The sequence below is a fragment of the Agelaius phoeniceus genome, chromosome Z (assembly GCF_051311805.1).
Source record: "Agelaius phoeniceus isolate bAgePho1 chromosome Z, bAgePho1.hap1, whole genome shotgun sequence".
Taxonomy (NCBI): domain Eukaryota; kingdom Metazoa; phylum Chordata; class Aves; order Passeriformes; family Icteridae; genus Agelaius; species Agelaius phoeniceus.
Window position 1 is genome coordinate 49,562,408 of NC_135303.1, and position 26,367 is coordinate 49,588,774.

Consider the following 26,367-nt stretch of genomic DNA (forward strand, 5'->3'; position numbering starts at 1 on the left):
ACATGGCACCAACACATTGTGCTGCCCAGTTGACACTGTGTGTCAGTTTTTCTTCTTCATCATGTCTTCCCCCTATTGTTTGCATTTGTGGCCCTGGAACATTTTAACTGATTTGCGCCCTGAATCCAGGGGGTATCCTGTCAATTTTAATTTACCTTCTTCACCTTTGATTCAAAACCGCTGCATCTTCTGTAGTATAAATGAATGACAGTTGAAATTTGCCCTTTTATGTACATTCCATCTCAACACATGCTCTGACTTCAATTATATCTTCATATTTACATCCCTCTTTAAGCAGGTAATGCAGAATGATTTAAGATGCTTTTAATACTGGATGCTCTGACAAAAAACAAAGCACAATACTTAGTTATAGCACTCAGCTGCCCAACTCTATTGGTGATTGTCATCATATGTTTTGCACCAATTTTTACTTCATTAGATACTAGTATAGATGAGTCATGACCTCAAATACCATAGATGTACAATATTACTTGTACAATGCCTTAAGGTGTCTGACATATAAAATTGACGTAGGACTTGCTGCACAGCCTCTGGAAGCCTGCAAAGGAATTGTCTTTTTTTTCCTCACTTCTGTCACCCAATTTTGTCCATGAAAACAAGAAATTATTCTCATTATTCATGTAAGTCTACCCTGATTATTATCCATCTGAATGTCTTCCTTGTTACTGTCTTTGTTTCAAATTTTAGAGGATGTTCAGTGGTACAAGCATACAGTGGATGGATTCTGTGCCAGTCTCAGAGCCTAGAGGAGATCTGAGATGCAAACTTTGTTATCTTATTGTGCCAGATGAAACAATGGGAGGTAAAAGGGTGGGATCTAGCTAGCTCAACCTAAACCACCCAGAAGGCAAGAGTTAGCTAGTCCCTGCAGAACAGGCTCTGAGATGTCTCTTTCTGAAGTCTCTGCAGTGGCAAATCTTCTACTGATAGCAGAGAAAGCCTCATTTCTGTATAGCTAGAGATAGATGGAATGAATCCCCATTATTCAGATTATCTACTTCTGCCTGAAGCAAAGACAGGAATATCTCAGCACTGCCTAAACCTAAAATTTCATCCAAAAGACTGTGGCATTGGCAACAGATCACCAAACACTCCTGGTCTAATCCTAAGGCTGTGTACAAAACTTGAAGCCTTTCCCTTTTAGACACTGCCTTTCGGGATAGTAGCCAGTGGCAATAATTTTGTAACTAAAGCAGATGATGTTTTAAATTAATTTTTCCACTTCCTTCCTCTCTCAGTCACAACGCCCATTATGAGGTTGCTGATACTCCTTCCAAAATCTTTTTCAAACAGAGCACAAAAGAAAAGATGGTTTCTGACCATAATGACATCAGGCTTTCTCTTAGAGTTTTTGCCCAGAGGCACAAGAGGTATTGATGGCTCAGCCTGTCCTAGAAACGTCAGAATGCATGAGTTTCACAAAGCCACGCATTAAATGAAGTGTACAGGACTCCGTAGCTGTCAGACATTAATTTAACAAAAATAAAGCTTTGCTATATAAAGAAGAGTCAGTCAACTTCGCTGATGGCCTCCTGCCTCCTGGACTAATACAAAGTTGTCCATAAGGAGGGAGGGACAAGTCCACTGACTTACCAGAAACAGGATCTTGCCACTTAGTTTTTAGTTCACCTAAATGCTTCCATTTGTGCCTTCAGTTACAAAATTACTGTTTTCTTGGCAGGATTGCTCTTCACATAACAGAGGACAGGTGTTACCTTTTTTCTTTCTGAATTACCAGAAGATTTGGATCTTAATTCATTATCCATTTAACTGGAATGGGCTGCTAGTCTCCTTTGGCAGACTTGAACTGCTCTCCTTCCAGATGCAAACTTAAGCCAGCATCAAAAAGGTTAAAAAACTCTCAGGATCTCTGTAGCTTCGGTCACTTACACTGTGGTGTCTTCGTTCTTAATGCTGCTGCCGATTTAAATTCTGTCAGTCCCACAGCACTCTTTTTCTCAGCACACCTTATTTGAGAGCCATCAATTAAGTAAAGAATTAAGGAGTTCAGAAATTAGTTTTTAAAAGGATTAAAAATATTCTTTGCTAAGAAAATGGATTTTTGCATGAGTGGTTCTGTTTATAGAAGGATGGCAGCATTTTCTAAGGATAAAAGAGTCCTCACCCTCTCCCTCATATAAATCAACTGGCAGTTGAAATATTTTGCAGAGGAGATATATCATGATGAGATTTCATGAGAGATGTCACTTGGCTGCTTGCTCTTCTGAGAGTGTTGTATGTCACTGCAGTCATAGCATGCTTCCCCTTGCCAGGAGGTCTGGTAGGGAAGTTTAGGTTTGGCCAAATGTTCCTTTAGTTCATTTTTTGCAATTTGCCTAAAAGGAAATTAAAATTTCATCTGAGAATCTGCATGATTTTTTGATAAACTGTAGGTTAATAGCTTTGGGCTATTTAAAACAGCACTACTAAGCATGTCAGCACAATCTGAGTGCAAGTTCTATGGCACAGTGCAGACTTAGTTTTAGCACTGACATAACAAGTTTCTCTTTCAAAGAGATCAAAAGTCTTCAGACACTTGCACCAGTTCCTTCTAGAGTGGAAGAATGTCCTCTGTGAATAATACTGACAAAAGTCTCACCTGGTGGGAAATCCAAACACACTTAATGTGCTTTATTGCATGTTAAGGACATCAGTGCTGCTCTAAATCTTTGTGTTTTGACTCGTTTTCATGGAGTCTATAGAAAAACATTTACACTATTTTTCAGTTCTGCATGGAATCTTAACAGGACTATTGAGGTCTGACTAAGTTCCTGCCTGTTTCTGTTGTTGATTTTCCTCTAAAATTTTTCAAGAACTTGTATCTATAATTTTTGCCAGAAGGGGTCCTCCTGACAAATTTCCAGTGAAGTCTGATGAAAAAGAGAAAAAAAGGCTTATTTTCAGATGAAATTATGATTATGAATATGTCTCATTTTCCAGAAAGTATGTCTTAGTGGTTAGTGCATTGAAGCCCACATTTTCATATTCAGTTTTTGCTGACTCCCTTGATTGCTCAGTGCTTTGGCTGTTCCAGTTGTTCATGTGACCACTGAGCACCTCCTTTTCCTCCTTGCCTTGCCCCCTGTTCCAGTTTAGAAATTGACACCTCTGAAGATTGTCTGCCTGTCAGTGTGTTTGTGCAGAGCTCTTGCAAAGTAAATCTTTTTGACACTGGAACCTTTTTGCCACTGAAATTCGACTGCCTATGCATTACATGACTGCATCCTCATTTCCTCATTTCCCACTGGCATTAAGGAACTCCAGAAACCTTTAGTGATGGTTTGGGAAAACAGGCAGAGAGGGAAATACTGGATTCTCTCAGAATTTTTACTACTACTTTTGTTGTTCCAGAGTGGTGATATGGTCTTTAGGAGCAAAAATGGAATAAGCTAAGTTAGCAAGAGTAACATTCTCACCTACCACAAGGGATGGACATTGCTCACAAAACCAAGCACAGATAATCCCAAACAAGACTGTTTCTTCAAAATCTACAGGACACTAAGAATAAAAGCATCTCACAAACTCTGAAACAACCAGGAATACTTAAACTTCCAGCTCCAGTTCAGATTTTTTCCATTCATTTGCATTTAATAAGGCAAGTTCCCAGACAAAATTTTGAGTATGTCTTGAATATATTGAGCCCTTTTTGCCATGTGCAAGCATCTTTGCAGTGTCCATAAAATGTTGTCGTATCCTGGGAAATGTTGGAGAGTAGGACATGAAGAATTTTTAAGAAAAACATTAATAGATCATTTCCAAAATAAGGAGTAAGGACTGAAGTCTTGAGAACTTTCAAAGCTTGCCAACCCCTTTTTGATATGTGTAGAAGCTGTGTCCTTCAACTTTTTCATCACCTGGGAAAATGTTTCAAATTTCAGGCCAAGGTACCATAGATATTTTCAAAGGAATATTGATTAGTTTCATTACAGGGGAAATCTGAGAAGTGAATGGCAGAGTTTCTACAGACATGGATTATTTACCTCATATATTTACAAGTTCTCTCAAATTGCACCTTTTTTTTTTTAATTGGATGGGGTGCTTGCTCTGAGCTCAACTTTCACATTACCATAACTTTGCTAAGGCTTTCCTCCATTCCTCCAGCATCAGCAAAGTAAAGGGGTTTGCTTCATTATCCAACCTGACAAAACCTTTTCCCTTACCTAGCTTTTCCTAAGTTCTGTTCTCTGTCAGAAGACTAGTGCCAGAGGAATGTCAAGTTGCCTGGTCTAGACATGGTGTGTTTCTGAGGTTTTTATCCCAGGTAGAATCTGACATTTAATTATATAAATGGATGCAGTGTTCAGCACCATGCAGTCAAACATCTGTTATTTCTGCTGCACTTGGATATGTTTGGGCTCAAATAATCCAGGAGATAAAGCTTGTATGAGAAGATTTATCCTTCATCTTCAAGCTGATGTTCTTTCTACTCCAGATTTTGGAGGAAAAATAGGACAGGTACTTAATTTATTTCCCACCTGATGGTTTTGTTCTCTGTATATGTTGCTAATGGTTGAAGCAAGAAAAAACCTGTTCTTTATTTCACTCCCGCTTCCTGCTCAAACAATATTTTTTCATCACACATTTTTCTGTCTACTCACTGACCCTTCCAAAAAGAAATTTTTAATGAATTTTAAAGAAAATTAAGTTTTTGTAAATTTGTTGTGAATCAAAAACTGCATTAAGGGAATAACTCAAATGAGATTTTTCCCATCTGAAGAAACAACAGACAGACTATGTATCTCATTCGGGAGAAGTTTCAGGGTTAGTCAGCACTTATATGGTAGTTCACTAATCACCATACATACACGTAGCTCCTACCTAGCTTCTACACATGATGCTTTGTACCCCTCAGGGATCTAAAAGTGAGCCAGAGGAGTGGTCATGGCTGTTGAGATACTGGAAGTTTGGAGGGAAAAGATGCATACACAAAAAATAAGATTCCATCACTCCTCCGGCTCACTGAGTAGCACATTTCCCTAATGCCAACTTTGTTCTTCTTTTTCAATTGTTGGGGATTTTTTTCCACTGATTAATTTAAAGTCTATTTCCACCCCACCTCTCCTTTTTTTCTTCTTTCCCCAACCACCAAGTTCTCCATGAATTTTATTATTTCTTTGGAACACACCCACAAATCTCAGTGGGTGAAATCCACTATACCACAGCCTCAGAGTAGTTATTCAGCCAGCATATGACCACAACCTTGAATTGCTGGATCAACAAGAGCACTGTTGGATGTGCTCTGTTCACATGGTGCTTGAGTTACTTGCTTTTTCCAGTGGTCTATTATTTCATGAATTTGTGAGGGCTAAAATTGGGCATTTGGATCTTAATCCCTTTGAGGCTAGGTGATTTCAGACATTCAGTCTGGAACTCTTTATTGCAGTCATATTCCCATCAGTTGCTAGCTCAATCTGGCCCTTTTGTTAAAGACCCCTACCCTTTCCACTCATCACACTCATTGCTATTGTATTTTCCCTAACAATACTGCTTCTATATCCATTATCCTTATTATAGGGAAAAGACATAAGGAGACCCCTACCCACAGTCACTGAATCCAACATTTTCAGTAAGTTACATCATAGCATCCCTTTGAGCATTCCCATTTACACTTCTGCTTGATTTGGTTTTTTCCCTACTAAAGATATGCTAAATTTCTCAGAAATAAAGTGTTGGCTATACTAGCATCCCTGGAGGCAATGCATACGTCAGTATAGAATTTGGTTTCTTCCATAAGATCCTATTCAAACTTGTGTGGTCTGCATGTTATTTCTAATAACTATCACAACTGTGTGCATAAAGCTAGAGATTTCTGCTGGCCTCTCTCTGTTATAGCTCTTTAGAGTTGCTTCAAAACATTTTGTGATTTCCATTTTGGGATTGAGGAGAAATGGCATCCCTGGTGAGGAGCTCAAAAGAGGGTACAGAAATATCCAATGCACCCTCCCTAAGAGTCAAAGTATGCTTGCAGCAATGAAAGGTATTTACATAAGGGAAGTGTAGAAACATACATATTACATGTTCAAAACCTACTCCCATGAACTGTTGCTTTAGTAGAAAATTCTTAAAAAGCTGAACAGAGGTGATTGGTTTGATGTTTAGTTCCTTGAATTGGATCAGATTTTATCAGCCTATATATATATAATCTCCATCGAGTTACAAGAAGAGTTGGTCCAAGCTGAAGGTCAGTGAAAGTAAAAAAATGTGATGCTGTTAGTAGAGTGGAAGGTGCTTTGGGGATGTTGCCATCAGTGACACTTCAGCTTGGATCTTTGTGCTGTACTCTGGTTACTGCACCTCCTTAGTGGACAGGATCATGAGAACTGGCATCTCCATTCATGTGCTTGGCTACTCAGTGCATATTGACTGCCTGACTTACTGACTGCCTAGTTCATAGCTGGGGCAGCAGGGGCAGACTCAGAGGTGCTGTGGTTCAATCTCTTCAATACAAAAGAAAAATTAAGAAAGGACTTTATCACAAAGCAAGCTACTGAACTGAAGAAATCCTGTCCTAAGTTTGTGGAAATGCCCTAATCAACACAAGCTTCAAGGCCTCTTCCCACACATTATTTAAAATTTGACTAACCAAAAAAAAAAAAGGCTTTAGTATAAAAGATCATGCCTGAAGCATGAGCACATTATTCTGCATACAGTACACATTTAAGCTCCATCTTCACTCATGCTTCACATCTCCTGCACACTGGAGGCCACTGATCAGTGTCTGGTGGATCAGAGAGCAAACACTGTTGACATATGAGGTTCTAGAGCATGAGAGAAGCCAAAGGGCAGGACTAACACATGGGTGAGATCCAGGCCTTGCTGCAGGGGGTGTGAACATACTGCTCAGGGTGTAACACTTGCAGAATGGACTGTACTAACACTTTAGCAGAGGTTAGTGTCCTGGAAGGGCTTCTGTGACAGTCAAATGACTTCCAACAAGGCAGTGAAAGTTGGATTCCTAATATTCTTCTGATAAATGCTTTATTATTCTAATTTATTGTAGTAATACCAGAAGTTGAAACAAAACAGTGGATCCCAACAGCACGCAGGGCTTACACAGATTAATAGTTATCTTGGAGCTCTATGAGACTAGAGTTGTCACATATAGGGCAGGTACAACTGCTGTCAGTATTGCTTCTATGAAGCTGTAGGAAATTATACTGTGTGAGGGAGGTGAGAGGTGGCACACAGACCAAGAGCCCATCAGACAATCAATTGTCTATTGAAGTGGGGTAGAAGGGATAGGGCTGGGAGAATGCATTTCAGAAACAGCAGGAGTAACCAAGAAAAACAGCTGAGTGATGTCAGATGGGAGAACAGAGAGAGCAATGATTTTCTCTGCCTTAGTAATAGATGTACACTTATTAGTGAAGGATAGCTCTGACAACACAAAAGAATAGAATTCTGGTTTTCCCTCCAGCAGGTGTAAATCTTTGTGACCCTTTTTGCCCAAGTACTTGTGAAAAATGTCTCATGAGGAGTCCTACTTTGAGCCCAGTGCTTGCTGAGATCAAATACTTTCCTCAGAGGATTGTCACAGGTGGCCTCTACCTCCCTACCTAATGTCTGCAAAGCCTTGAATGGTTGAAAAGTCTGCTTTATTTCTATAGTCAACTGTCTTAAAAGATCTGGAAATACCTCTTCATGGTATCCAAATGCCACAAATGAGAACAGAGCATTTTCAGGTAAAATATCAGCGTTCACATGCTGATGAATTGCCCTTGCAGTACAGACATGGAAAAAACACCATATAAACTTTTCAAGCTAAACAATTCCTTCATCACTCAGAACCTAAGAAACTTAATGTTCCAGCCTTTAGAGATGGTCCTTCAATTGCCTGCTCAATTTTAATACCTCCCTTTCTCAGAAATCTCCCCTCTGTGAGCTTTAGTGAGTTTCCTGTTTACCTTAATTTAGCTAATGCATAAGATATCCAAGGCTGATTACAGAACTGTCAGTCAGATGGCAGGACTTGACTGATTCTTTCATTATTCCATTACAGTTTCCTTCTGCTGGCATCCCTTTTTACTAGCAGTAGGTGTCCCGTGCCCAAGGAAGCACTGTGTGTGAATATGCAAAGAGGACCAAACCCTAGATGAGTTGGTTGAGTCCCTAATAGCTGTCTGCTTGTGAAAGCAGTAAGTAGCAGAGTAGACATAACATTAAATGGTGCTGAGATCCCACTCAGCTGTTTCAGGGGAGGTATCACAAACAAATGTATAGGTAGACCTGAGCAAGAAGCCAGTGAGAAGTGGCTCAGATCCCCACAGCGCTTCCAGAGCAGCAAAGGGTGAAAAGTGCCCCTAGTACAAACTAGGCTGTACTGTTTGTACCCTAGTACAAACTTGGCTGGTGGTAGTTAGCAAAGAGTTGTCAGGCTGTGAACTTCTCCACTGGATGCAGGGGCTTCTCAGCAGATGATCAGGACATGAGTATCTCATGATGGAAAATGCTTTTGTCACAGAGCTGTTTGTAACTGTCCTGTTGCAGGTTAATCCATTGCATTGTCAAATCCGTACTAACAACTCAGATACAGCTCTCCAACAAAGGACTGCTTGGCTCTAGAGGAGGAAATCAGCCATTCAAATCTGAGCCTGACTCCAAATGGATCTGTCATTAGGATTGCAAATAGCACCAGGGAGCATGCCTTTAGCTGCTGGGTGCATAGGCAACCCTGCAAATGGGTCCTCTCATTCTTTTTTTCACTGTCAGTACCATGCAGCTTTTACAACATCAAGTTCCAGTTAAGTAGTGCATCTAGGTCCTAGAAACCTTTTTGTGCAGATTTTGTGCATCTCTGCAAGCTGCTTGTCCTCTTTTTCCTGAGCCATCATAACTGAAGAAACCAAAGATTTTTTTTTTTTTCTGAGTGAATATATGCTTGGGGGTAAAAGTACATGTGGAAGGACTAAATCAGCCTCTTCTTTCACACCTAGGGGGCAAAAGAAAAATGAAAGCTTGTCAATATATGCTTTCTGTTTCAGCTTGTCATTTTGACACCTCTTTTGGCCAGTTCATGTTAGATTAAATTAGGTACCTTCCCAAGCAGCAATGATTCACAACATTTTGCTCTGCTTCCAGCTGCCATCCTTGTGCTGAGGCAGTGCATCAGCTGGTCTCTCTGCATTCTCCATCTGGATGCCTCATCGGTCTCTTCTCATGGCTCGGTTTGAACTTTGCCTTCCTCTTCAGCCTTTCCCAAAGACAGCACCCACTCCAGCAGGGTGTCAGCAGCATAATCCCCCCTGGCATCTGCTCCCTGAATAACTGATACTGACTCCAAATTCAGCCTGCTTCCCCAGTCCCTTGCTCCCCCTAACAAAGCAGTTCTTTCCCTCAAGTGTGGCAGCAGGGATCATCTTTGCCAGTTGGCCTTGCACTGGTCTCCTTCTCTCTGGAGGGGAAGCACACTCATTACCCTCACCTCTGAAGACTTTTCGGTCTGCAGACATGCATGTGCTGATCTGTTAACTTCTCCCACCTGATTCCCTGGCCTGTTACATTTTTGGAAAGAGCAAAAAGTTTGAAACTGTCAAAACATTTAAAGTTGGGGTGAATTTGTTTTCAAATTGTATCTATCTTACCATATGTCATCCTTCTAGAAGCACTGGACTTTAACAGGAGTGCATATGCCATGACTACAGACAGCCACAGGCATCCTGTGATGCCACATGGCTGTGTAATTCTGTTAGCCACAGTGCACCACAGGAACATCAATTCAAGAAGAATCTATGAACTTCATTTGGTAAGGTGAGGTAACTGCAAGTTTATGAACCTGGACTATTAACACCATTCTAATAAACATTGCAACTTGGGAAAATTTGGCATAAAGTAGAAATTTTTTGTGGATTTTTCTTTTTTCCTAGGAAAATGTTTGCAAAATGGAAACTTAAAAGACAAATCATCATGCTGAAACCCACTTTTTCATCTTAAAATTATTTGCAAGGAGAATTTATATCTAACTTCAGCTTAGAGATGCCTCATAGCCATGCCTTGTGATCTACACTTACATTGTTGCTTTTGAGAGGGCAAAATTACTCACAGACTTCCAAACACTCATAGTTTTGGTTTTTTGCTTTCTCATCTCTCTGCAGAAGTCTCCCTCTCTCTAATGAGCTCTGGAGTAAGGCTGGTGCCTGTAATCTTTAAAGATTTTATTTTTCATCCCTCAAACCTTGTCATGGGCAGCCACTTCAGGGATCCACGTGGGTCCACTTCAGGGACCTTCTTTATTCAGTCAACTCATTCCTAAGTCTTTTTCTTCCAGACAGTCCTCTTTCCTGCTTTCTATCCATACTTCAACAATTTGTATAAATGACAAACCACTTTATTATTCTGTACTGCAGCTTGGCCTCTGTATTTTTTAGTATGAAGGGCATCTTTTTTTCATTTTCTAGCTCTTTTTTTCTTCTCTCTACACTTATACAACAATGTAAGTGCCTGAAAATGCAGCAGCATTTCTGTTTTGATCAAATCATTCATCCAGTCACTCGGACTTGATCATGCTGGATTGAGCACACATAAAGGAGATTCCCTGTCCGAGCTGCTTTCTGGGAGGCTGGATGGCACCTGTGGTGCCTTTCACCCTTCCTGAGAAACAGGACCCTCAGTTTCTCAGATCCTTTTCCTACAGATTCTTTTCAGGCATTCCTGTTGCAAGGACATGTGTAGTGAACACCTGAGGAGAGAACATGCATCAACCTCTAAAGGATTGTGAGATCAGGTTTTTTTTAACTTCTGTGATTAAGAGTAACACTCTGTTGCAGAGAACTTGGCCTGTAACAGCACCCGGTGGGTTTTTTTCTTTATTCTGCTCCTCTGTTTTCACACTAGCATACTGGCACAGGAGGCTGCACACATGAGGAAATAAAAAAGTTAGAAGAATTGATGTTGTAAGCTGACTGGACTGTCAGGAATGAACTTAGCATGCTTAGTTGCTCCTGTCAGATGGCAATAACAAGTCTACTTGCCTTGGATTTATTCACTGAGAATACTGTCAAGCAATTCTATCACTTGATGCTGTGTGTATTTCAAGGTTCGTATGGCTTCTGGTAGACATGTTAAAACCATGTAACATCCATTTCTATCACCTGAAGAATCAGTCCTCAGCTAAGAAACTGAAGCTGTTTCACCTCTGCGTATTGTGATGGACTCACTCAGGTGATCATCGGGCAATAGCTATAAAGCAGCTGCTTCAGCACGATGAGAATTATTAACCCTTTGGCGTGGGGCTGAGTGAATGCTCCCCCTGCTCCATGATGGCTGTCCTGTGTCTTGCCTTGCCTCTCTCTCCTGCACTCTTGCACGTTCCCCGAGGCAGGGGTGCGGGTGACTGGAAATGTGAAGTCACCTGATAGGATGCTGCCTGACTCCCTTCGCTCTGCGCGGCATAAGCCCTCCTTGCCTAGTGGTAGTGAAAGCAACTCTGCAAGGCTTGCTCTGCTCAGCAGGCTGCTGAGTTTGCTGCAGATGCAAAACAGAAATCCATCCTTCTACTGCCTACTTACCACCAGGAGGGTTATATGTCTTCTTGCCTCTTGTTCCTTCCCCCAAACCTCTGTTCTCAAAAGGAAGCTCTGTTCTGCTGCTAGCAATGCATCCTAAGACGTGGCTATGCTGGTGTTGCCCTGCTTTCTGCGTGTGGGCATTCATGTTCACATCCTTGATTAAAGGTAGGCTCTCTTTGATACCAGTTTCTAGAATATTTTCTAGTTACTGTCTCTGCTTCTGTTTTCTTGAATTAATTCAATGTAAAGCTCCCACCAGCTATTTCTAACCTGAAATCTTTAACACTTCAACAGTATTTGAAAAGAGCTAAAGCAATACTAGTTTTTCAATGTAAAACTCTTCATTTGTGTTTGATAACTAATGGAAGAACTATTTCTAGAAAACAATAGAAATGGATTAGGGTTCCTAGTAGTTTCATTTGATGCTTGAATTTGCAAGTGCTTAAATAATGCAGGCTATGGATGTGCATGGTCAGTACTCACACTTTCAAAAGTGAGAACTTTAACTATTGCTTACTATTGTTTGTGATCTGTGTTTTAAATATGCTGCAGTCATTTCTGTTCACAACTCTCATGGAGTTTAGCATGATTTTTGCATTTAGGACACATTTATTTTGAAACTCTCGCTTCTGCAGATGACCAAGATGCGTATCAAATATACTGCTTGTCTTAGCAAGGCATTAGAAACTGTTTTAAAGCAGCACCATAGGGTAAAACCTAAATACTTGTCTGGTTTCATTACTTTATTTTAAAGCATGTATCTATTACAAAGCCAGTGGGAAAATTTCAAATGAAACATGATTTTAGATGCATTTACTTTATGTTCCCACAGTAGTGTACTTCTAATCACAGCGCTATGGGTGGTGATGATGAAATCTGAAAAGAAAAATTTTAGTTCTTTTTTGAATGAAACAATACATGATATAAAAGAATCCAAACTTCATTACATATTCACGTGTCTTCTCTGAATGATGCAGAAAGGATGAAATAAAATATCAAGTTTTTAAATTTTTACTAGAATTTTCTTTCCATACATGTAAGTGACCAGTAGGCAGCATTTCATCTTGCAGTATGATAATCCCCTGCAATTTCAGGATGCTTTGTGATTTCACCTTAGAGGTGAAATCTCTTTTTCAAGAACAGGGGAAGGACAGTCTAATCATGAAAGTGCAGCATACTGAGACCAAGTGTCTCCCTGCAGGACATCTGCACATCCACAGGCCCTTGAAGGATATGTAAATTGCAAATTTATGTGCCAGAGACCATGCTGCCTGGTACAAACCCCTTCTATGTTTAATATTTGCAATCATAAAGGCTTGTCATGGTTACTTGTCTGGTGTGTTCTAGTGCAATCTGGGACTAATGCAAAAAACTTATGACAATGAGTCTGAAAACAAATTTTTCCTCAGTTGTATCAGTAATATCTTTGGGATCATCATATAGCTTTGATAACACAGCTGTGCACAGCATGAGACAGAAATTCTAAATCTTGAGTTTATAAAATGTTTTCATTTATGTGCTGAATTGCAGTAATGTAATAGCAAAGTTTTTCAAGAAAATTGTTCTTCTGAGCTGTTGTTGCCAGAGCAAATAAAATTTTGTATTTTCCTTTAGAAATCAAAGTGTATAGCCTTTTACACTGTGAAAATAACCGTTTCAGGTTTAGACTATGTGTAACAGGTTAGGAGCATTCTTAACTCTGCAGTGAGTCAGCTCAGTGCCTGTCACATACCTTGCTTCTTCTAAGCCATCTGGTCTGTTCTTCATTAATGAGGGGTTACAGCTCTGATCTGCTTGTTCCCAAAGATTGTATTACATAGATGCATGCTATTCTATAAGAAATGTTAATATTTCCACTTTTTTCTTGTTCTTAGAACTTAATAAATGAACTTTCTGCAAAGAAAAATTGTGCTATCTAAAGACTGGAAATATCAATTGTGAGGATAAAATTCAGTCATGTTTAAGATTAGGAGGCATCATTGTAGTCCTCTAATCACCTGATAGAGATTTTGATACAGTAGTTGCAGCCTCAAGCTTTTAATTTCTAAGTAGGTATGCTTTTCATGAACACCCTGTTTTACTGGGGAGATTGACAAAGATTAAATCTGTCACATTTCTACTTCTTATCTTTCACACCACCTTACTTTGGTATGATACCAAGGTGGGCCACATGGAGGCTCATAGGCCAAATCCAGCTTAGGAGACAAAACCAGCAAAGCCATTACCTTACTATTTGAGGAAACAAGGAGTAGCCAACATTCTGCAGGAGGATGCTTTCAACTGACACCATACTGGCAACCTCTCTTCTCTATGCTCTGGTAGCTTTAAACATGGTCACAAGCACAAGGTCCAGAAATATAGCACAGACTAGTATGTTATCCAACACCTTCTTCCCTCTTTTTCTTCTCTCTGGCTTAGCTGTTCTTTGTCTTTTCCAATACAGATACCACAGCCTGCGAATCAGAGGAACGGTTATTTCACAAACTCTTCTCCCAGTACAACCAGTTCATTAGGCCGGTGGAAAATGTGTCTGATCCTGTCACAGTGTATTTTGAACTGGCCATCACCCAGCTTACAAATGTGGTAAGACTCACTACACAATACTGCTGAGCTTTGGGGATGGTTGTAAACACATGCAAATTGCTGAAGCTGCACATACCTACAACTCTCCTAGCTTTCATTTCATGTGTTTCTACATGCACCTGCTGAAACCTTTGCTGTTCTTTTAGTCAGATGAGTTGTTCCAGTTGCTTGAAGAAGTGGTTTGAATGACACAGATTCATTTCTTTACTTCTATAGAATCAAACCCCTCTGCTTCAGGTAGCAGCCTCCAGAGCCCAGGGCAGAAGCACTAAATGTTCAAGCCCAGGCTAGCCCTCTTCACAGGGCTAGCCCACTCCAGAGACACCTAGTGTGTCCACGTTGTGTGTAGCATGTGACCAATTCTGCTTTGGGACTACTGTCATTTCCCAGTAGTCCTGAGGGGAAAAATCTTCTTTTTTTCAATCTATGTGTTTCAAAATGATGTAAGGGAAAAGTGTGGAAAGTGGAAGAAAGCATGGAGGTGGGGATGAATGTTGCATGTTTTGGAATGCAAATGGCTGTGGGGCAAACATACTGGGCAGGACAGAGCCAGTGTGGAAGAAACAAAACATCACCTTTCTGATTTGTGACTGATTGGCAATTGCAATAAGTGACTGTAAAAGAAGGTTTCTGTATGGAAGCTACCTAATTTAGTGCTGGTCAAGTGTATCTGCTCTAGAGGTTTGCATAGAAATTCAAAACACTGTGATACAAATGTCATTTTCCTTGAATCTCAACCAATTCTGTACTGTGTAATCAGAGTTTTTTAAACACTGAATCCAACAAAATACATAGCCACAAGAAGAATCTCATTCTTTTGGTACAGGTCAGAGCAATTCTAGGTTGTGTGCTCTCCAGATACTCAAATGTCTGGCAAAACAGTGCAGCTTTCTGTATACCTGATATTTATGGAGCATGATTTTTCGGTAAAGTTTTATTCATTTTTCAGTAGGGTTGCACACAACAATGTACAATGTGTAAACCTCTTGAAAGATGCTAGAAAAAATCTGCTATCAGTGAAATTAATGTGAAATTCTATTTTCCAGTTTTATGGGCTAAAGTTTTGGCCATCTCAGGATACTAAAACTGTTTATGCCTGTGTTTCTTTATAGGATGAGGTCAATCAGATTATGGAAACAAATTTGTGGCTAAGACACGTAAGTGACTGTGTTGCATTTCTCATGCATTTTGCATCGAAATGATTAAATGTGTGTTACTTGTAACTCACATCTATATGATAATACAGTTTTTGTTTTGTAACAAGGATTTAAAAAAATTAATGAGAAGCTCCACAATTGAAAAAGTAATTTCTTCATTCTTTTTACCTAGAAGTTACATCTTCTTTCTTTCCAGTGAGATATATTCTTCTCCAACTTCATGATGATTGGTTTTCTTCTGGAAAATCGAGCTGGATGTACTCCTTAAAGAGTGATTAAATATGCCACTCTAGGTCATCCCCATCAAAATATTTATTAGAAAAAGGAACATGCCTCCATTGTTCCTGATAGCTTTGAGTATTTTAACATAGATAAGTACTGGAATTAAATACCAATATAGCCAGATGGAACATGCCTGGGCTCGTCTGGCCCTTGCTGCTGGACCAGAGGCGGCGCTGTGGTGTTTCACCTCAGAGACACCTTTGGCTGGCTGGATGCTTCAGCTCCGTGCTTGGGACAAGTCCAGGCATGCAGGAGCTCAGGTTTACCTTTGGTGGAAAGGCTTCAGGTGAGGTGAAGGAAAGGAATCGGGTTCTGCTGGAGGGTTTCCATCCAGAGCTTTATTTCTGGCACACAGGCCTCTGAATGCAGCCACAGCTCCAACAGAACCAAGAACCGCGTGGTCGCCGTGTCTTTTAACCCCGGGGAGAGGGAGAGGGAAGGGGTAGGTGTGCCACCAACCAGGTAAGGGGGGGGAAGTCTCAGGGGACAAATGACACCTGGATGGCCCAAAGTCCCCAGGGCTGAGAGGCATCTTTTGAACTTTGCCAATCACACAACGCCCTTTCTGGAATGCTAGATTGACGGACAGCGCTCAGAAGGGGGCAGGGGAGGGGAAGGGAGAGGTGATTGGCCTCTCACCTGGGAAAGGAACCGGGATAAGTGAGACAGGCTATGACATCACACCACAACAGATAAGGATCCTTAGGGGACCTAAACTGCTGAGAAAATATAGCTAACTTGCACCATTGTTTTCAGGCACTGTTTGTGGTCCATGCAGAGTTTTCTGTAAAACAATAGGTGAGAGACCATGGAGCGTGGCCCTATAATAGGGCAATAGGCAGCAATGCAGGAGAGCTGCTGTGCATCCCTCACTGCCCTGACCTGGTATGTCAGTACTCCTGTGGAACCAATACTGTTGTCTGGCAGCAGCTGCCTGTTCGTGAGCAGGTGGACCAAACATGGGGGTACTGGTCTCCTCTGGTGCTGTCCTCCTCTCACCTGTGGGGTGCTGCAGCAAGGTCCCTATTTTCTCTTGGCAAGGGGGAGGTAACCTTTCACAGACAAGGCTCTCTACTGATGTCACACAACAGAGGAGAGATCTCAGCGTGGCAGCTGTTCATAGCAATTGGCACCCCATCCCATCACAGAGAAGAGAGTAGCAATCAAGAGAGCAGTATTCGCACATGTCTAGTGTTTCTCCAGGTCATGGCCTTCCTCTCTTTTGGACCACTGTCCCCTTTTCCACATGCTACATTTCATTACAGTCTGTCATTTTACAGGAAGATGTGAGAAACAGATATTTGTTGATAATTTAAAGTTTTATAATCCTTGTCCATTCTTCTTTCAGATTTGGAATGACTACAAACTGCGATGGGATCCCAGACAATATGATGGCATCGAATTTGTTCGGGTACCAGCAGATAAAATTTGGAAACCAGATATTGTCTTGTATAATAAGTATGATGATTCATTTTACCCATTTTATTGACTCATTTGAATATCTCAAAAATATCCCCTTGCAGCTCCTATAAAAACACCCATTACATTTTATTTTCATGGTAATTTTTTTGGTTTTGCCTCATTTGTCTTTCCAGTGCTGTGGGAGATTTTCAAGTTGAAGGCAAGACCAAAGCCCTCCTTCGCTATGATGGAATGATCACCTGGACCCCACCAGCTATTTTTAAAAGCTCCTGTCCTATGGATATTACTTTCTTCCCATTTGATCATCAGAACTGTTCACTCAAATTTGGCTCATGGACCTATGACAAAGCCAAAATTGATCTTCTGATCATTGGATCCAAAGTAGATATGAATGACTTTTGGGAAAATAGTGAATGGGAAATAGTTGATGCTTCTGGCTACAAACATGATATCAAATATAACTGCTGTGAAGAGATCTACACAGACATAACATATTCTTTTTATATTCGAAGATTGCCAATGTTCTACACCATAAATCTGATCATTCCATGTCTTTTCATCTCATTCCTGACTGTGTTAGTTTTTTACCTGCCATCTGACTGTGGTGAGAAGGTTAATCTTTGCATCTCAGTGCTTCTTTCTTTGACTGTATTTTTACTGGTGATCACAGAAACAATCCCATCCACCTCTTTAGTAATTCCCCTAGTTGGTGAATATTTACTCTTCACAATGATATTTGTGACTCTGTCAATTGTCATCACAGTGTTTGTCCTCAATATACATTACAGGACCCCAATGACACACACAATGCCCAAATGGGTAAAAACTGTCTTTCTTCGCCTGCTCCCCAAAGTCCTGTTGATGCAGAGGCCACTAGAACAGGAGAAAAAAAACACCTCCAGAAAAACCAAGAAAGGATCAGACAGTAAGTTGGGCAAGTCAAAGCACAGCAAACACAAAGACACCAAATTGCACAAGGAGCAGCGGTGCAGTCACTGTGATCAGGCAACTGAACTCCGTACCACCAAAAGACAGCTGAGCCATCAGTCTCTGAGATGGATGGCAGAGCACATGGAGTACTCTCCAGAGGTGAAGGATGTCATCAGCAACGTCCAGTTCATCGCAGAGAACATGAGATCTCAAAATGAAACCAAAGAGGTAAGGGAGATAACCATCCCTTTAGGGCTGGTTTTGTTTGTATTGAAATCAATGGTGATGACAAGGTGGAGTGCCTGTGTGTAAAGATCAGGGGCTAGGTCAGCAGGGCACTTGTCCTGGTAGGAGTCTGTTACAGACCACCTAGGCAGGATGAACAGGCAGATGATGTATTCTACAGGAGGCTAGAGGAAGTGTGATGATCACCAGCCCTTGTTTTCCTGAGGGACTTCCGCTTGCCAGGAAGCTGCTGGAAGGATACACAGCAGAGAAGAATCAATCTAGGAGGTTCCTGAAGTGTGTGGAAGATAATTTCCTGACACAGGAAGCAAGCCAACCAGGGAAGGTGCCCCACTGGACTCATTGTTTGTGAACAGAGAAGGCCTAGTGGGAGATGTGACACTTGGAGGCCACGGGCACAGCAACCACAGAATGATAGAGTTTTCAGTTTGGGGTTTAGTTGTGAGGGGTGCCAGCAGAACTGGATCTCCAGCAGCTAGACTTTGGCCTGTTTAGGAAATTGATTTCTAGAGTCCCTTTGGAGTGAGTCCTGAAGGTCAAAGGAGTCCAGAAAGGCTGGGCACGGTCTAAAAAGGAAATCCTTCAGGTACAGAAGCAGTAGGACAAGTTGCTGGGGAAGAAGACCATCTAATGGGTTGTTTGTGTGAGGTCATGAATTTTTTTCTTATTTGGGATTGCTATCATAGAAAATGGTGCACATTGGAATTTAAGGGATTCTGGGGCCATATCCTCCTGTGTAAACACAAACTAAAAGAAACTGCAAAAGGATTTTCTGACACCAGGAACTCATAAGGAGCAGAAGTTCTCTGACACTTCAAGATATTTATAAAAGTGTTTAGAAACTAATGCAATATATATCTTTGATCTGTCATGGAATTTTTGCTTTTGGTTTTGAATTTTTTTTAGATGCTCTATGATGGTAAAATCCATCTTAAAGCTAAGTACTGCTGTATTTATATGGAAAATCACAACAACTTTATAAGGGAAATGTTGGTATGCATTATTTCTATCAGAATATTTTGTTGAAATTCATACAACTTCAGTAAAACCTAAAGATGACCTTTATTCCCCCCTTTCTTTATGCCCTGCAGAAGAAGTTCCATCTGAAAGCAAAATCTATAAATTTCTGAATAAAGGAGTAGAGTTAAGCCAGTGACTGAATTCATAGAGTGAGAATGTAGCACATGCCAGTCTGAAGCAAAAGACAGGAGGAATCTTTTACCATAGAGGAGGATGGGGATTGAACTGAGCCCTGCTCAGTACCTATGGCCTTAGTGCTTTGCTTAACTCACACCCTGCTTTCATTATCACACCAGCTGCACAAAACATATCCATGTACTGATTCAGCTACTTTCTCTGATGGTCTCCCAAAAAGAAGTTTTCCACGCAGTCATCCAAATAACTTACTGTCTTGATTATACAGCTCAAGGGAAATCTTCTTTTGCTAGTTTTGCTGATTTCCATTTTGCAAATCTCTCCTGCCTCATGAAATTTTATTCTTAGTCCAGTGTGTTCATGAGCAGCTTCGTATCTTACCTTTCAGAACATATTAGAGATGGGAAGCATAATTTTTCATTTACAAAAAGTCTCCTTTTCAGGGAAAAATCAGGATTTGTTCTCAGGCAAGCACTGAGAAAAAATTATTCTGGAGGCTGCTTCTGCTTCAGCCAGATATACAAATGGGTGGTGTTAGTCCTAAATAAATCAAAGCCCTTTAAAAATTGCAGAAACATTTATAGCTGTTGGAGTTCTTCCTGAGTGCTCTTTCATGTGAAGTGCAGCTTCCATGTCTGATTTTCAGAAGTCCTCCAAGGTTCTTCCCTGACTACCAGCATGTTTCTATTCGTGGTCATGTTACTATCATGGCCAACTTCTTTTTCATAACATCCCTAACACTCAACCCAACACTAATGACTATCATAGCTGTCCTCTCAGTAGCCCTGGGAGGTTGGATAGGATTAAACTAAATACAAACTTGAAAAGTCTTACCTTATTTATCTGTTTCTCACCTTGGCTGAATTGCCATTATCAGAGTCTACAACTTCAAACTTACCCTACTTAAATTTTACTTATACTCTCCAATACCTGCTGCTGTATTCCTTACCCTCAACATGATCAAAATCCTAAAGCCAGTATTTTCTTGGAGGCAAATATAATAAAATTGGAAAAACAAGTGGAAGATCCCTCAGCAGAGAGATCTTAACTAGTCACTAGTTTATATGTGTGAATGTTCTTCTGATGCAGTGTTTCTTGTGCAGTACAAGTTCAAAGGTACAGTTTAAAGGACAGGAACTTCATTGAATGTGGTTCTAAGATCTGTCTCTCAGCCATGCAAAATTCGTTCTGTCCTGCTTAGCACACGTCTCTGCAGTTTGCTGGAACCCTTGCTTTGCCATAGTCCATGTGTCCATGTGTCCAGTTTCCAGAAATCAGTGGGGCTTGATTGGTGAGACAGTGTTTCAAATCAGACCAGAATAGCAAACTGCATCTTGTGTAGGCTGTCAGGATAAATCCTTCAACAGGGTTTAGTGATGTGCAGCTGTGGCGGCTGTGCCTGCTGTTAAACCATCCCACTCTGCCCCCACCACGTGATCAGGTCCTGTTTGTTAATATCAGCACCACAGCCATGGATTAGCTGCCCTCAGACTCGAATATTTAGAACAATTCAGCGGACTAGCAGACAGTGTTGTATGTTCTCAGCCAAAAGTGGTAAAATACCATTAGAAAATCAGCTCCCTCTGAAGAGAGTGAAAACTGAGCAACTATAAGCATGACAAGCACATTCCTGACTTGCATGTGTGTTCTTCCTTACATTCAAAAGCACAGAGGGCACTTCTACTGCGTAATGTCAACTCACAATTGTATGTAACATTACATGCATTTTATCCTTCTCTTTTTTTATTCTCTTGCAGGTGGAAGATGATTGGAAATATGTAGCTATGGTGATAGACAGAGTATTTCTCTGGGTATTTATAATCCTGTGTGTGTTTGGGACTGTAGGGCTCTTTATCCAGCCACTAATAGCAGAAACATAACTCAATCCATTTTTGTCCACTTTTGCTCTTATTTCATTTTCGGTTCATAGAAATTTGCCTTCTATTTCTCTCTTCTAACATCATGCCTCTGCTCACCACCTCGTCAGCACCCAGCCACAGAAGCTCCCAGAACAATAAAGTATGTGTTTACATTTATGTTTGAAATCAGACAGATCTTAAGCATTTAATCGTATTTGAAGACAAATGGACTTAAAGTTAGAATGTGGTTACCGTGTGAGGCATACACATTTGAAAGCTTCATGCTTCTAAAATCTTTTTAAATTAGTTTGATCTTCCACTTACTTTTCCATTTAAGGGGACTAAAAGGGGACCAAAGTCCTCTTTACTTCCTGATAGTAAGTACCAAGACCTTGATAAGCTTCAGTAGGATTTCTAAGCCACATATCTCACCAGGTTAACAGTGGTCCTAGTCCACAGGTTCTGCTCTGAAAACTCTTGCTTGCTCAGGTTCTGACATAAACCCAACAGAGAAGGGTTTGTTCCTGACTAGATACTTGCCATAGACAGAATTGGTTTGACAGCACTGGATTGATCTGAGGTTTTGTGTTTTTAAAACCAAAGACCAACCTAAATTATGCATATCCCAGCAGGAGAAGGATGGATACCATGAATCCTCTTCAAAGCTGAGCACCCTGTTTCAAACAGCTGTGCAGCAGTGTTCTGCTTCCTGACTCCTCATGGGTCTGTGCTGTGTGTGCAAACCTGAAATTTAGGGCCATGTCCTTTGGGGCTGAGGTTGCTGATTTGTAACCAAGTCTCAATCCTAGTGTGCTTCCTCTTGAAACACTTCGTAGATGTGTTCCTAATGTGGTTTCTATAAAATGTGGGTGGTTTACTCTTGAGTCCCTCATTTGTTTATATTCCTGTAAGTTTTGTGGTGAAAGGTTCTTCTTTAAAAGGCACCACTACAATTAAACCAAATGGTTCCAAGATTACAAAGCCTTTGTCTCTTACAAGAACCTCTAAATTTAACTGTACAGTGTCAATGCAGTGCTTTCAGTGTCTGACATGCATCAGTCTCCACCCTGAACATCACCAATCCTTGGAAAGTAAGACTCCCTGTTTCTGAAGTCACTGGCTGGCCTTTTACTCTTTTATGATGTTTCCAAATAAAGAGAATAGGAATGAATTAGTGTATATGTTAAAGGCAGAATGACAAGAATATAACTGTCTTAATTCACCCAGTCATGATTGTAGAAGAACAAGTAGAAGAAACTATTATTTTCTGTAATCTCCCTGAATGTTGTTCAATTATGTAGCAACCGACAGACAAGTGTATGAAAAAGCATGGTTTATTTTGTCAGCCTGTCAATTAAATGTCACTCCTGAGATACACCTTGAAGAATTTGTGGTTTGGGGTTTTTTTTTTTAGATTTCTTGTTGTCAATGTGTTTATAGATGCTACTATTGGCTCTTTAATAAGAAAGAAGGTGAGGGAAAAGAAAGGAAATTTGAAGAGGAGAGCTGAATTCTGAACCTAAAAACTTCATTTCTACAGAAAAGACATCTGACTGCTAGCATTCACTGTTACTCTATGACCATCCAAACCATGAAAAGATTGTGGCTGAAGGTGCATTGCATTGGTATCTTAAGCATGATAGCTACAACCCCACAGTGAATAATCTGACTTCAGCAAAATCCCTGATTTACAAAGTCATCTTCTGTCTCTTTTTAGTGTACTATTTACTTTCTCCAACTCAGTAACTTTTGGAGCCATCTTTTGCAATTCTCAGCTGTGTTTGACACATTCAATACTGGGAGCCTAATATAGCGCTGCCAGCTTTGTGAAAGTACTTGAGAGGGGAGATGGGGGATACAAGAAGCATATCAGCATGAAGGAGGCTGCAGTAGGTGTACCCCTGCAAGCAGACATGGAAGAGCCCACACAAAAATGACAGTTTTGCTTGCCCAACTCTTGTTGAAGGTTGGGGGACCTTCTAAATGAAAGAACAAGAAAAGTTACAACTAGAGCCGGTGCCATCCCAGATGTTGACTTGGGATCACACATTGTGCACAGCCACAGAAAAGGTCTATTCTCACCCCATCAGCTCCAAAGTCACATCAGCAACATCCCTTATTAATATGCCTCAGTGATGAGTGTAGCAGCAAGAATTCTCCTCTCCTTGGGAGTGATGGCATCTATGAATTAATTTTAAAAGCACAGAAACAACAGCTCAACATCTCTTTACATTCTCTTCCCAAGGGGAGACCATTCTTCCAGTTTGCCTCCACTAAAAGGTCCAGAAGAGTTTTTTGTGTTTGTCTTTTGGTGAGTGGGTCATATGTGTGAGTGCCAAAAGCAGTGCCAATGTCTCAGAAAACCAGTTCCCAGAAACTGAGGCTGCACAGGTTGAGACAGTATTAAGGCAGAAGGTTACTGTTTTTTTGTTAAGACTTGTCATTTGCAATATTGTCATCCACAGGCAGAGTAGGTAGAGCAGAGGGAAGGGCCAACTGGAGGATTGTCTCCCTAGTTGGGTGTTTAGTGGCAGACCTTTGTGGGGAACATGTTGAATGCTTTTGTGGGCCAGCAGCAAAGAGATTTAGAGAAGCTCAGGATCAGGCAGCACAAGGGAATGAGTAGTGACACTACAGATGTAGCAGTACCAGATGCAATGCTAGGAAGACTCAAGGCCAGAAGCCATACCTGTGAAATTTTCATACATCTCCAACACATGAGCTCTGCTAATCTTCACCAGCATAAAACAGAAAAAGCAGCTTGGCATCAGACACAGACGTGTGAGACAGAGCCATGTGTTGCCTGCAGGTGGGCAACCAAAGTGTTGCATGGTGGAGACAGGACCATCTGTCAGATGGACACCTGAGGCAGATTCCCAGGAGAGGAGGTTGTCATCTGTCATGGCTAACAGGCAGCCTCCTGGACACAGTGCTCATTGGGAATACCTATCACTACTGGACCTCAAAAGTCTGGAAACACTGGAAAGAAGAGCTTCCTGGCTCTTTTCCTGCAGATATTTCACAGTACTGTCTAGGGGAACAAATGCACTTTATCCAAAAAGAGAGGAGCAACTCATAGAATGGTCAATGTATATGTGTTTTACAGTTTTAATGGTCAAGTTTTATGGCAGTATCTTATACTAAGATATCTCTCTATATTTCTCAAACTAAATGAGTTTATTCCAGCAATATAATAACCATATCTGAATGCTTCTTGCTCAAACTCACAGAGAGAGATAAAAAGTAATAAGGACTTTCCAAGAACCTGAAAACCCCTTTGTTTGAATACACTTGGGACAAAACTTTTAAAATGGGCTACAGTCTGGCTTTGTTGACAACAAATCAACAGCAAACACCAATGTATGGACACCCCAGGAATCATTTACTAAATACATCTTTATTAATAATAATTGCACAATTGAACATAAGTTTCTGCATTGACAGAACATGATGGGATTACATTAACTCATGGAGGTCTGATGCCATGCACAATCCAAGCACAAGAACACCTCTATGTATTTTTAACAGTTTCTAACTTCCATCTCTAGAGAGACAGTTTCAAGGCTAGCTAAAATTTTAACACATATGTAGATTGTCAAAATTGGATCTCTAAATCCCTTGCTAACCCTGAAAATATTTGCAAGTTCTGAATGGGATTTTCTAAAGCACGCCATGTTGGAAAACACTGCCCCAGCAAAAACTGTTCAGGAGTTTCACCTGGGTGTTTTCTGTGACATCTCACTTATTAATACTTTAAGAGCTGTTTCTAATCATGCAAAAGGATCCCACAATAAATTAATCAAAGGAGTGAAATTCCAAATTGCCTAGGAAACATGGACAAGCCAACATCTAAAAATGTATCTTCCTGGTGACCAGCCCACCCCATAGCTCTCAAGAGAAACCCCACTCCTGCAACAACCAAAATTTTCATCTGCCAAAAGAGATGTTTGCAGCTTCCCTCCAGCTGAACATTTCAGGAATATCACTGTCGCCTTATGGAATAGCACAGCCACCTTCGCTTAGGTGATCTTCCACTTGTGAACAAGCAGGTGAAGGAATAATAGTTTCTAAATGTGGAGCATGGGGAAAACTCCTTACTTTGTCAGCCTTCTGGTACACTACAGAGCAGCAAGCAAAATTGCAAATAATCCTGAAAAGTGGGCAATACCTTGTAGCTTCCTGATGGCTGAGGTGAGAGAAAAGTGTGCATGCCATAAAGGCTGGTAGCAGGTGGGCAGTGGTAGGTTCTGCCCCATCAAGCTAATCCTACAGCAAGGTGAGGCTAGACAGTCAAGGTTTTGAACATCCCATCGAAGAAGAATTTATACTTTTTCTGATGCACATGCTAAGCAATTGCCGGTTCTGACAATTGCTTAGCATTCTGTAGACACACTGCTTTTTAATTGGAAACACAGACAAACTGAGTAGAGATTTGTGTTCCTACTGTAACTTCTTTTACAATGTAGCATTTGAACTGGCAGATCTGCCTTTTAAATACAATGATTCTGCAACACCTTCTATTTCCAATTTTAACTAATAATCTTGGCTTTTATAGTAATACAACCAAGTTAACAATAAAATAATAACCCAGTTGTGCAACCCCAGTTCACTTTAGGCCTTGGCTGTCCACCAAGCTCTTCTCTGATTTCAGCAAAATCTGTAACTGGTAGAGTTATTATTAAGATTGAAAGCACTACTAATAAATGCCCACTGTTACCATCACTTTCCCTCATTCTTGCTGCTGCTTCCCCTCTTGTACAGCAGAGACCAAGCTCCAACGCACCACCATCCCTTGGCACCGTACTTATTGTATGTCACTGCAGGAGTGTTTTCTACAAAGTGTTGTTCAACCACATCCGTAATGCAGGGGTAAAGATGAGAACTGAACCCGTCACTGACACCACCAGAAATAACCACAGGAAGATCCGATCCAGGACTTGAGCTACAAACTTCCAGTCTTGTACAACCTGGGAAGGACAGAGGGAGGATAAACATAAATGGGAACAGTGCCTTGTACCGTGTTGATACTGCCACATACATTTCAGCTCCCCAAATCTGGTTTTAAAATTAGACGTTTGTAGTATGTGGTAGCCTAACAGAGATCACATTTTCAGCATTCATAGCTGCAAATCACTCAAACCCCCAAAGCAATTCCATGGTTCTACACACACGGTGATGAGACTTCCTCAGCCTGCACAAAAGCTTTTA

General features: G+C 40.8%; 2 protein-coding genes across 7 annotated transcripts in view; one reads left to right on the forward strand and one right to left on the reverse strand.

The window, feature by feature from the left end:
• Positions 1-22,530, forward strand: part of CHRNA6 (cholinergic receptor nicotinic alpha 6 subunit) — a 29,218-nt gene extending 6,688 nt beyond the window's left edge. The window contains exons 2-6 of the mRNA XM_077171271.1: positions 13,969-14,108; positions 15,221-15,265; positions 16,896-17,005; positions 17,143-18,127; positions 21,058-22,530. Coding sequence (XP_077027386.1) covers positions 15,239-15,265; positions 16,896-17,005; positions 17,143-18,127; positions 21,058-21,180 — 1,245 coding nt within the window. The 5' untranslated portion in view covers positions 13,969-14,108; positions 15,221-15,238 and the 3' untranslated portion in view covers positions 21,181-22,530. The remainder of the gene's footprint in view (positions 1-13,968; positions 14,109-15,220; positions 15,266-16,895; positions 17,006-17,142; positions 18,128-21,057) is intronic.
• Positions 22,531-24,537: 2,007 nt separating this feature from the next.
• The window catches only part of CHRNB3 (cholinergic receptor nicotinic beta 3 subunit), a 28,341-nt gene continuing 26,511 nt past the window's right edge, over positions 24,538-26,367 (reverse strand). For all 6 annotated transcript variants that reach the window (XM_077171119.1, XM_077171120.1, XM_077171123.1 and 3 more), the window contains one exon: positions 24,538-26,126. In XM_077171119.1, the coding sequence (XP_077027234.1) occupies positions 25,992-26,126 (135 nt within the window). In that variant the 3' untranslated portion in view covers positions 24,538-25,991. The remainder of the gene's footprint in view (positions 26,127-26,367) is intronic.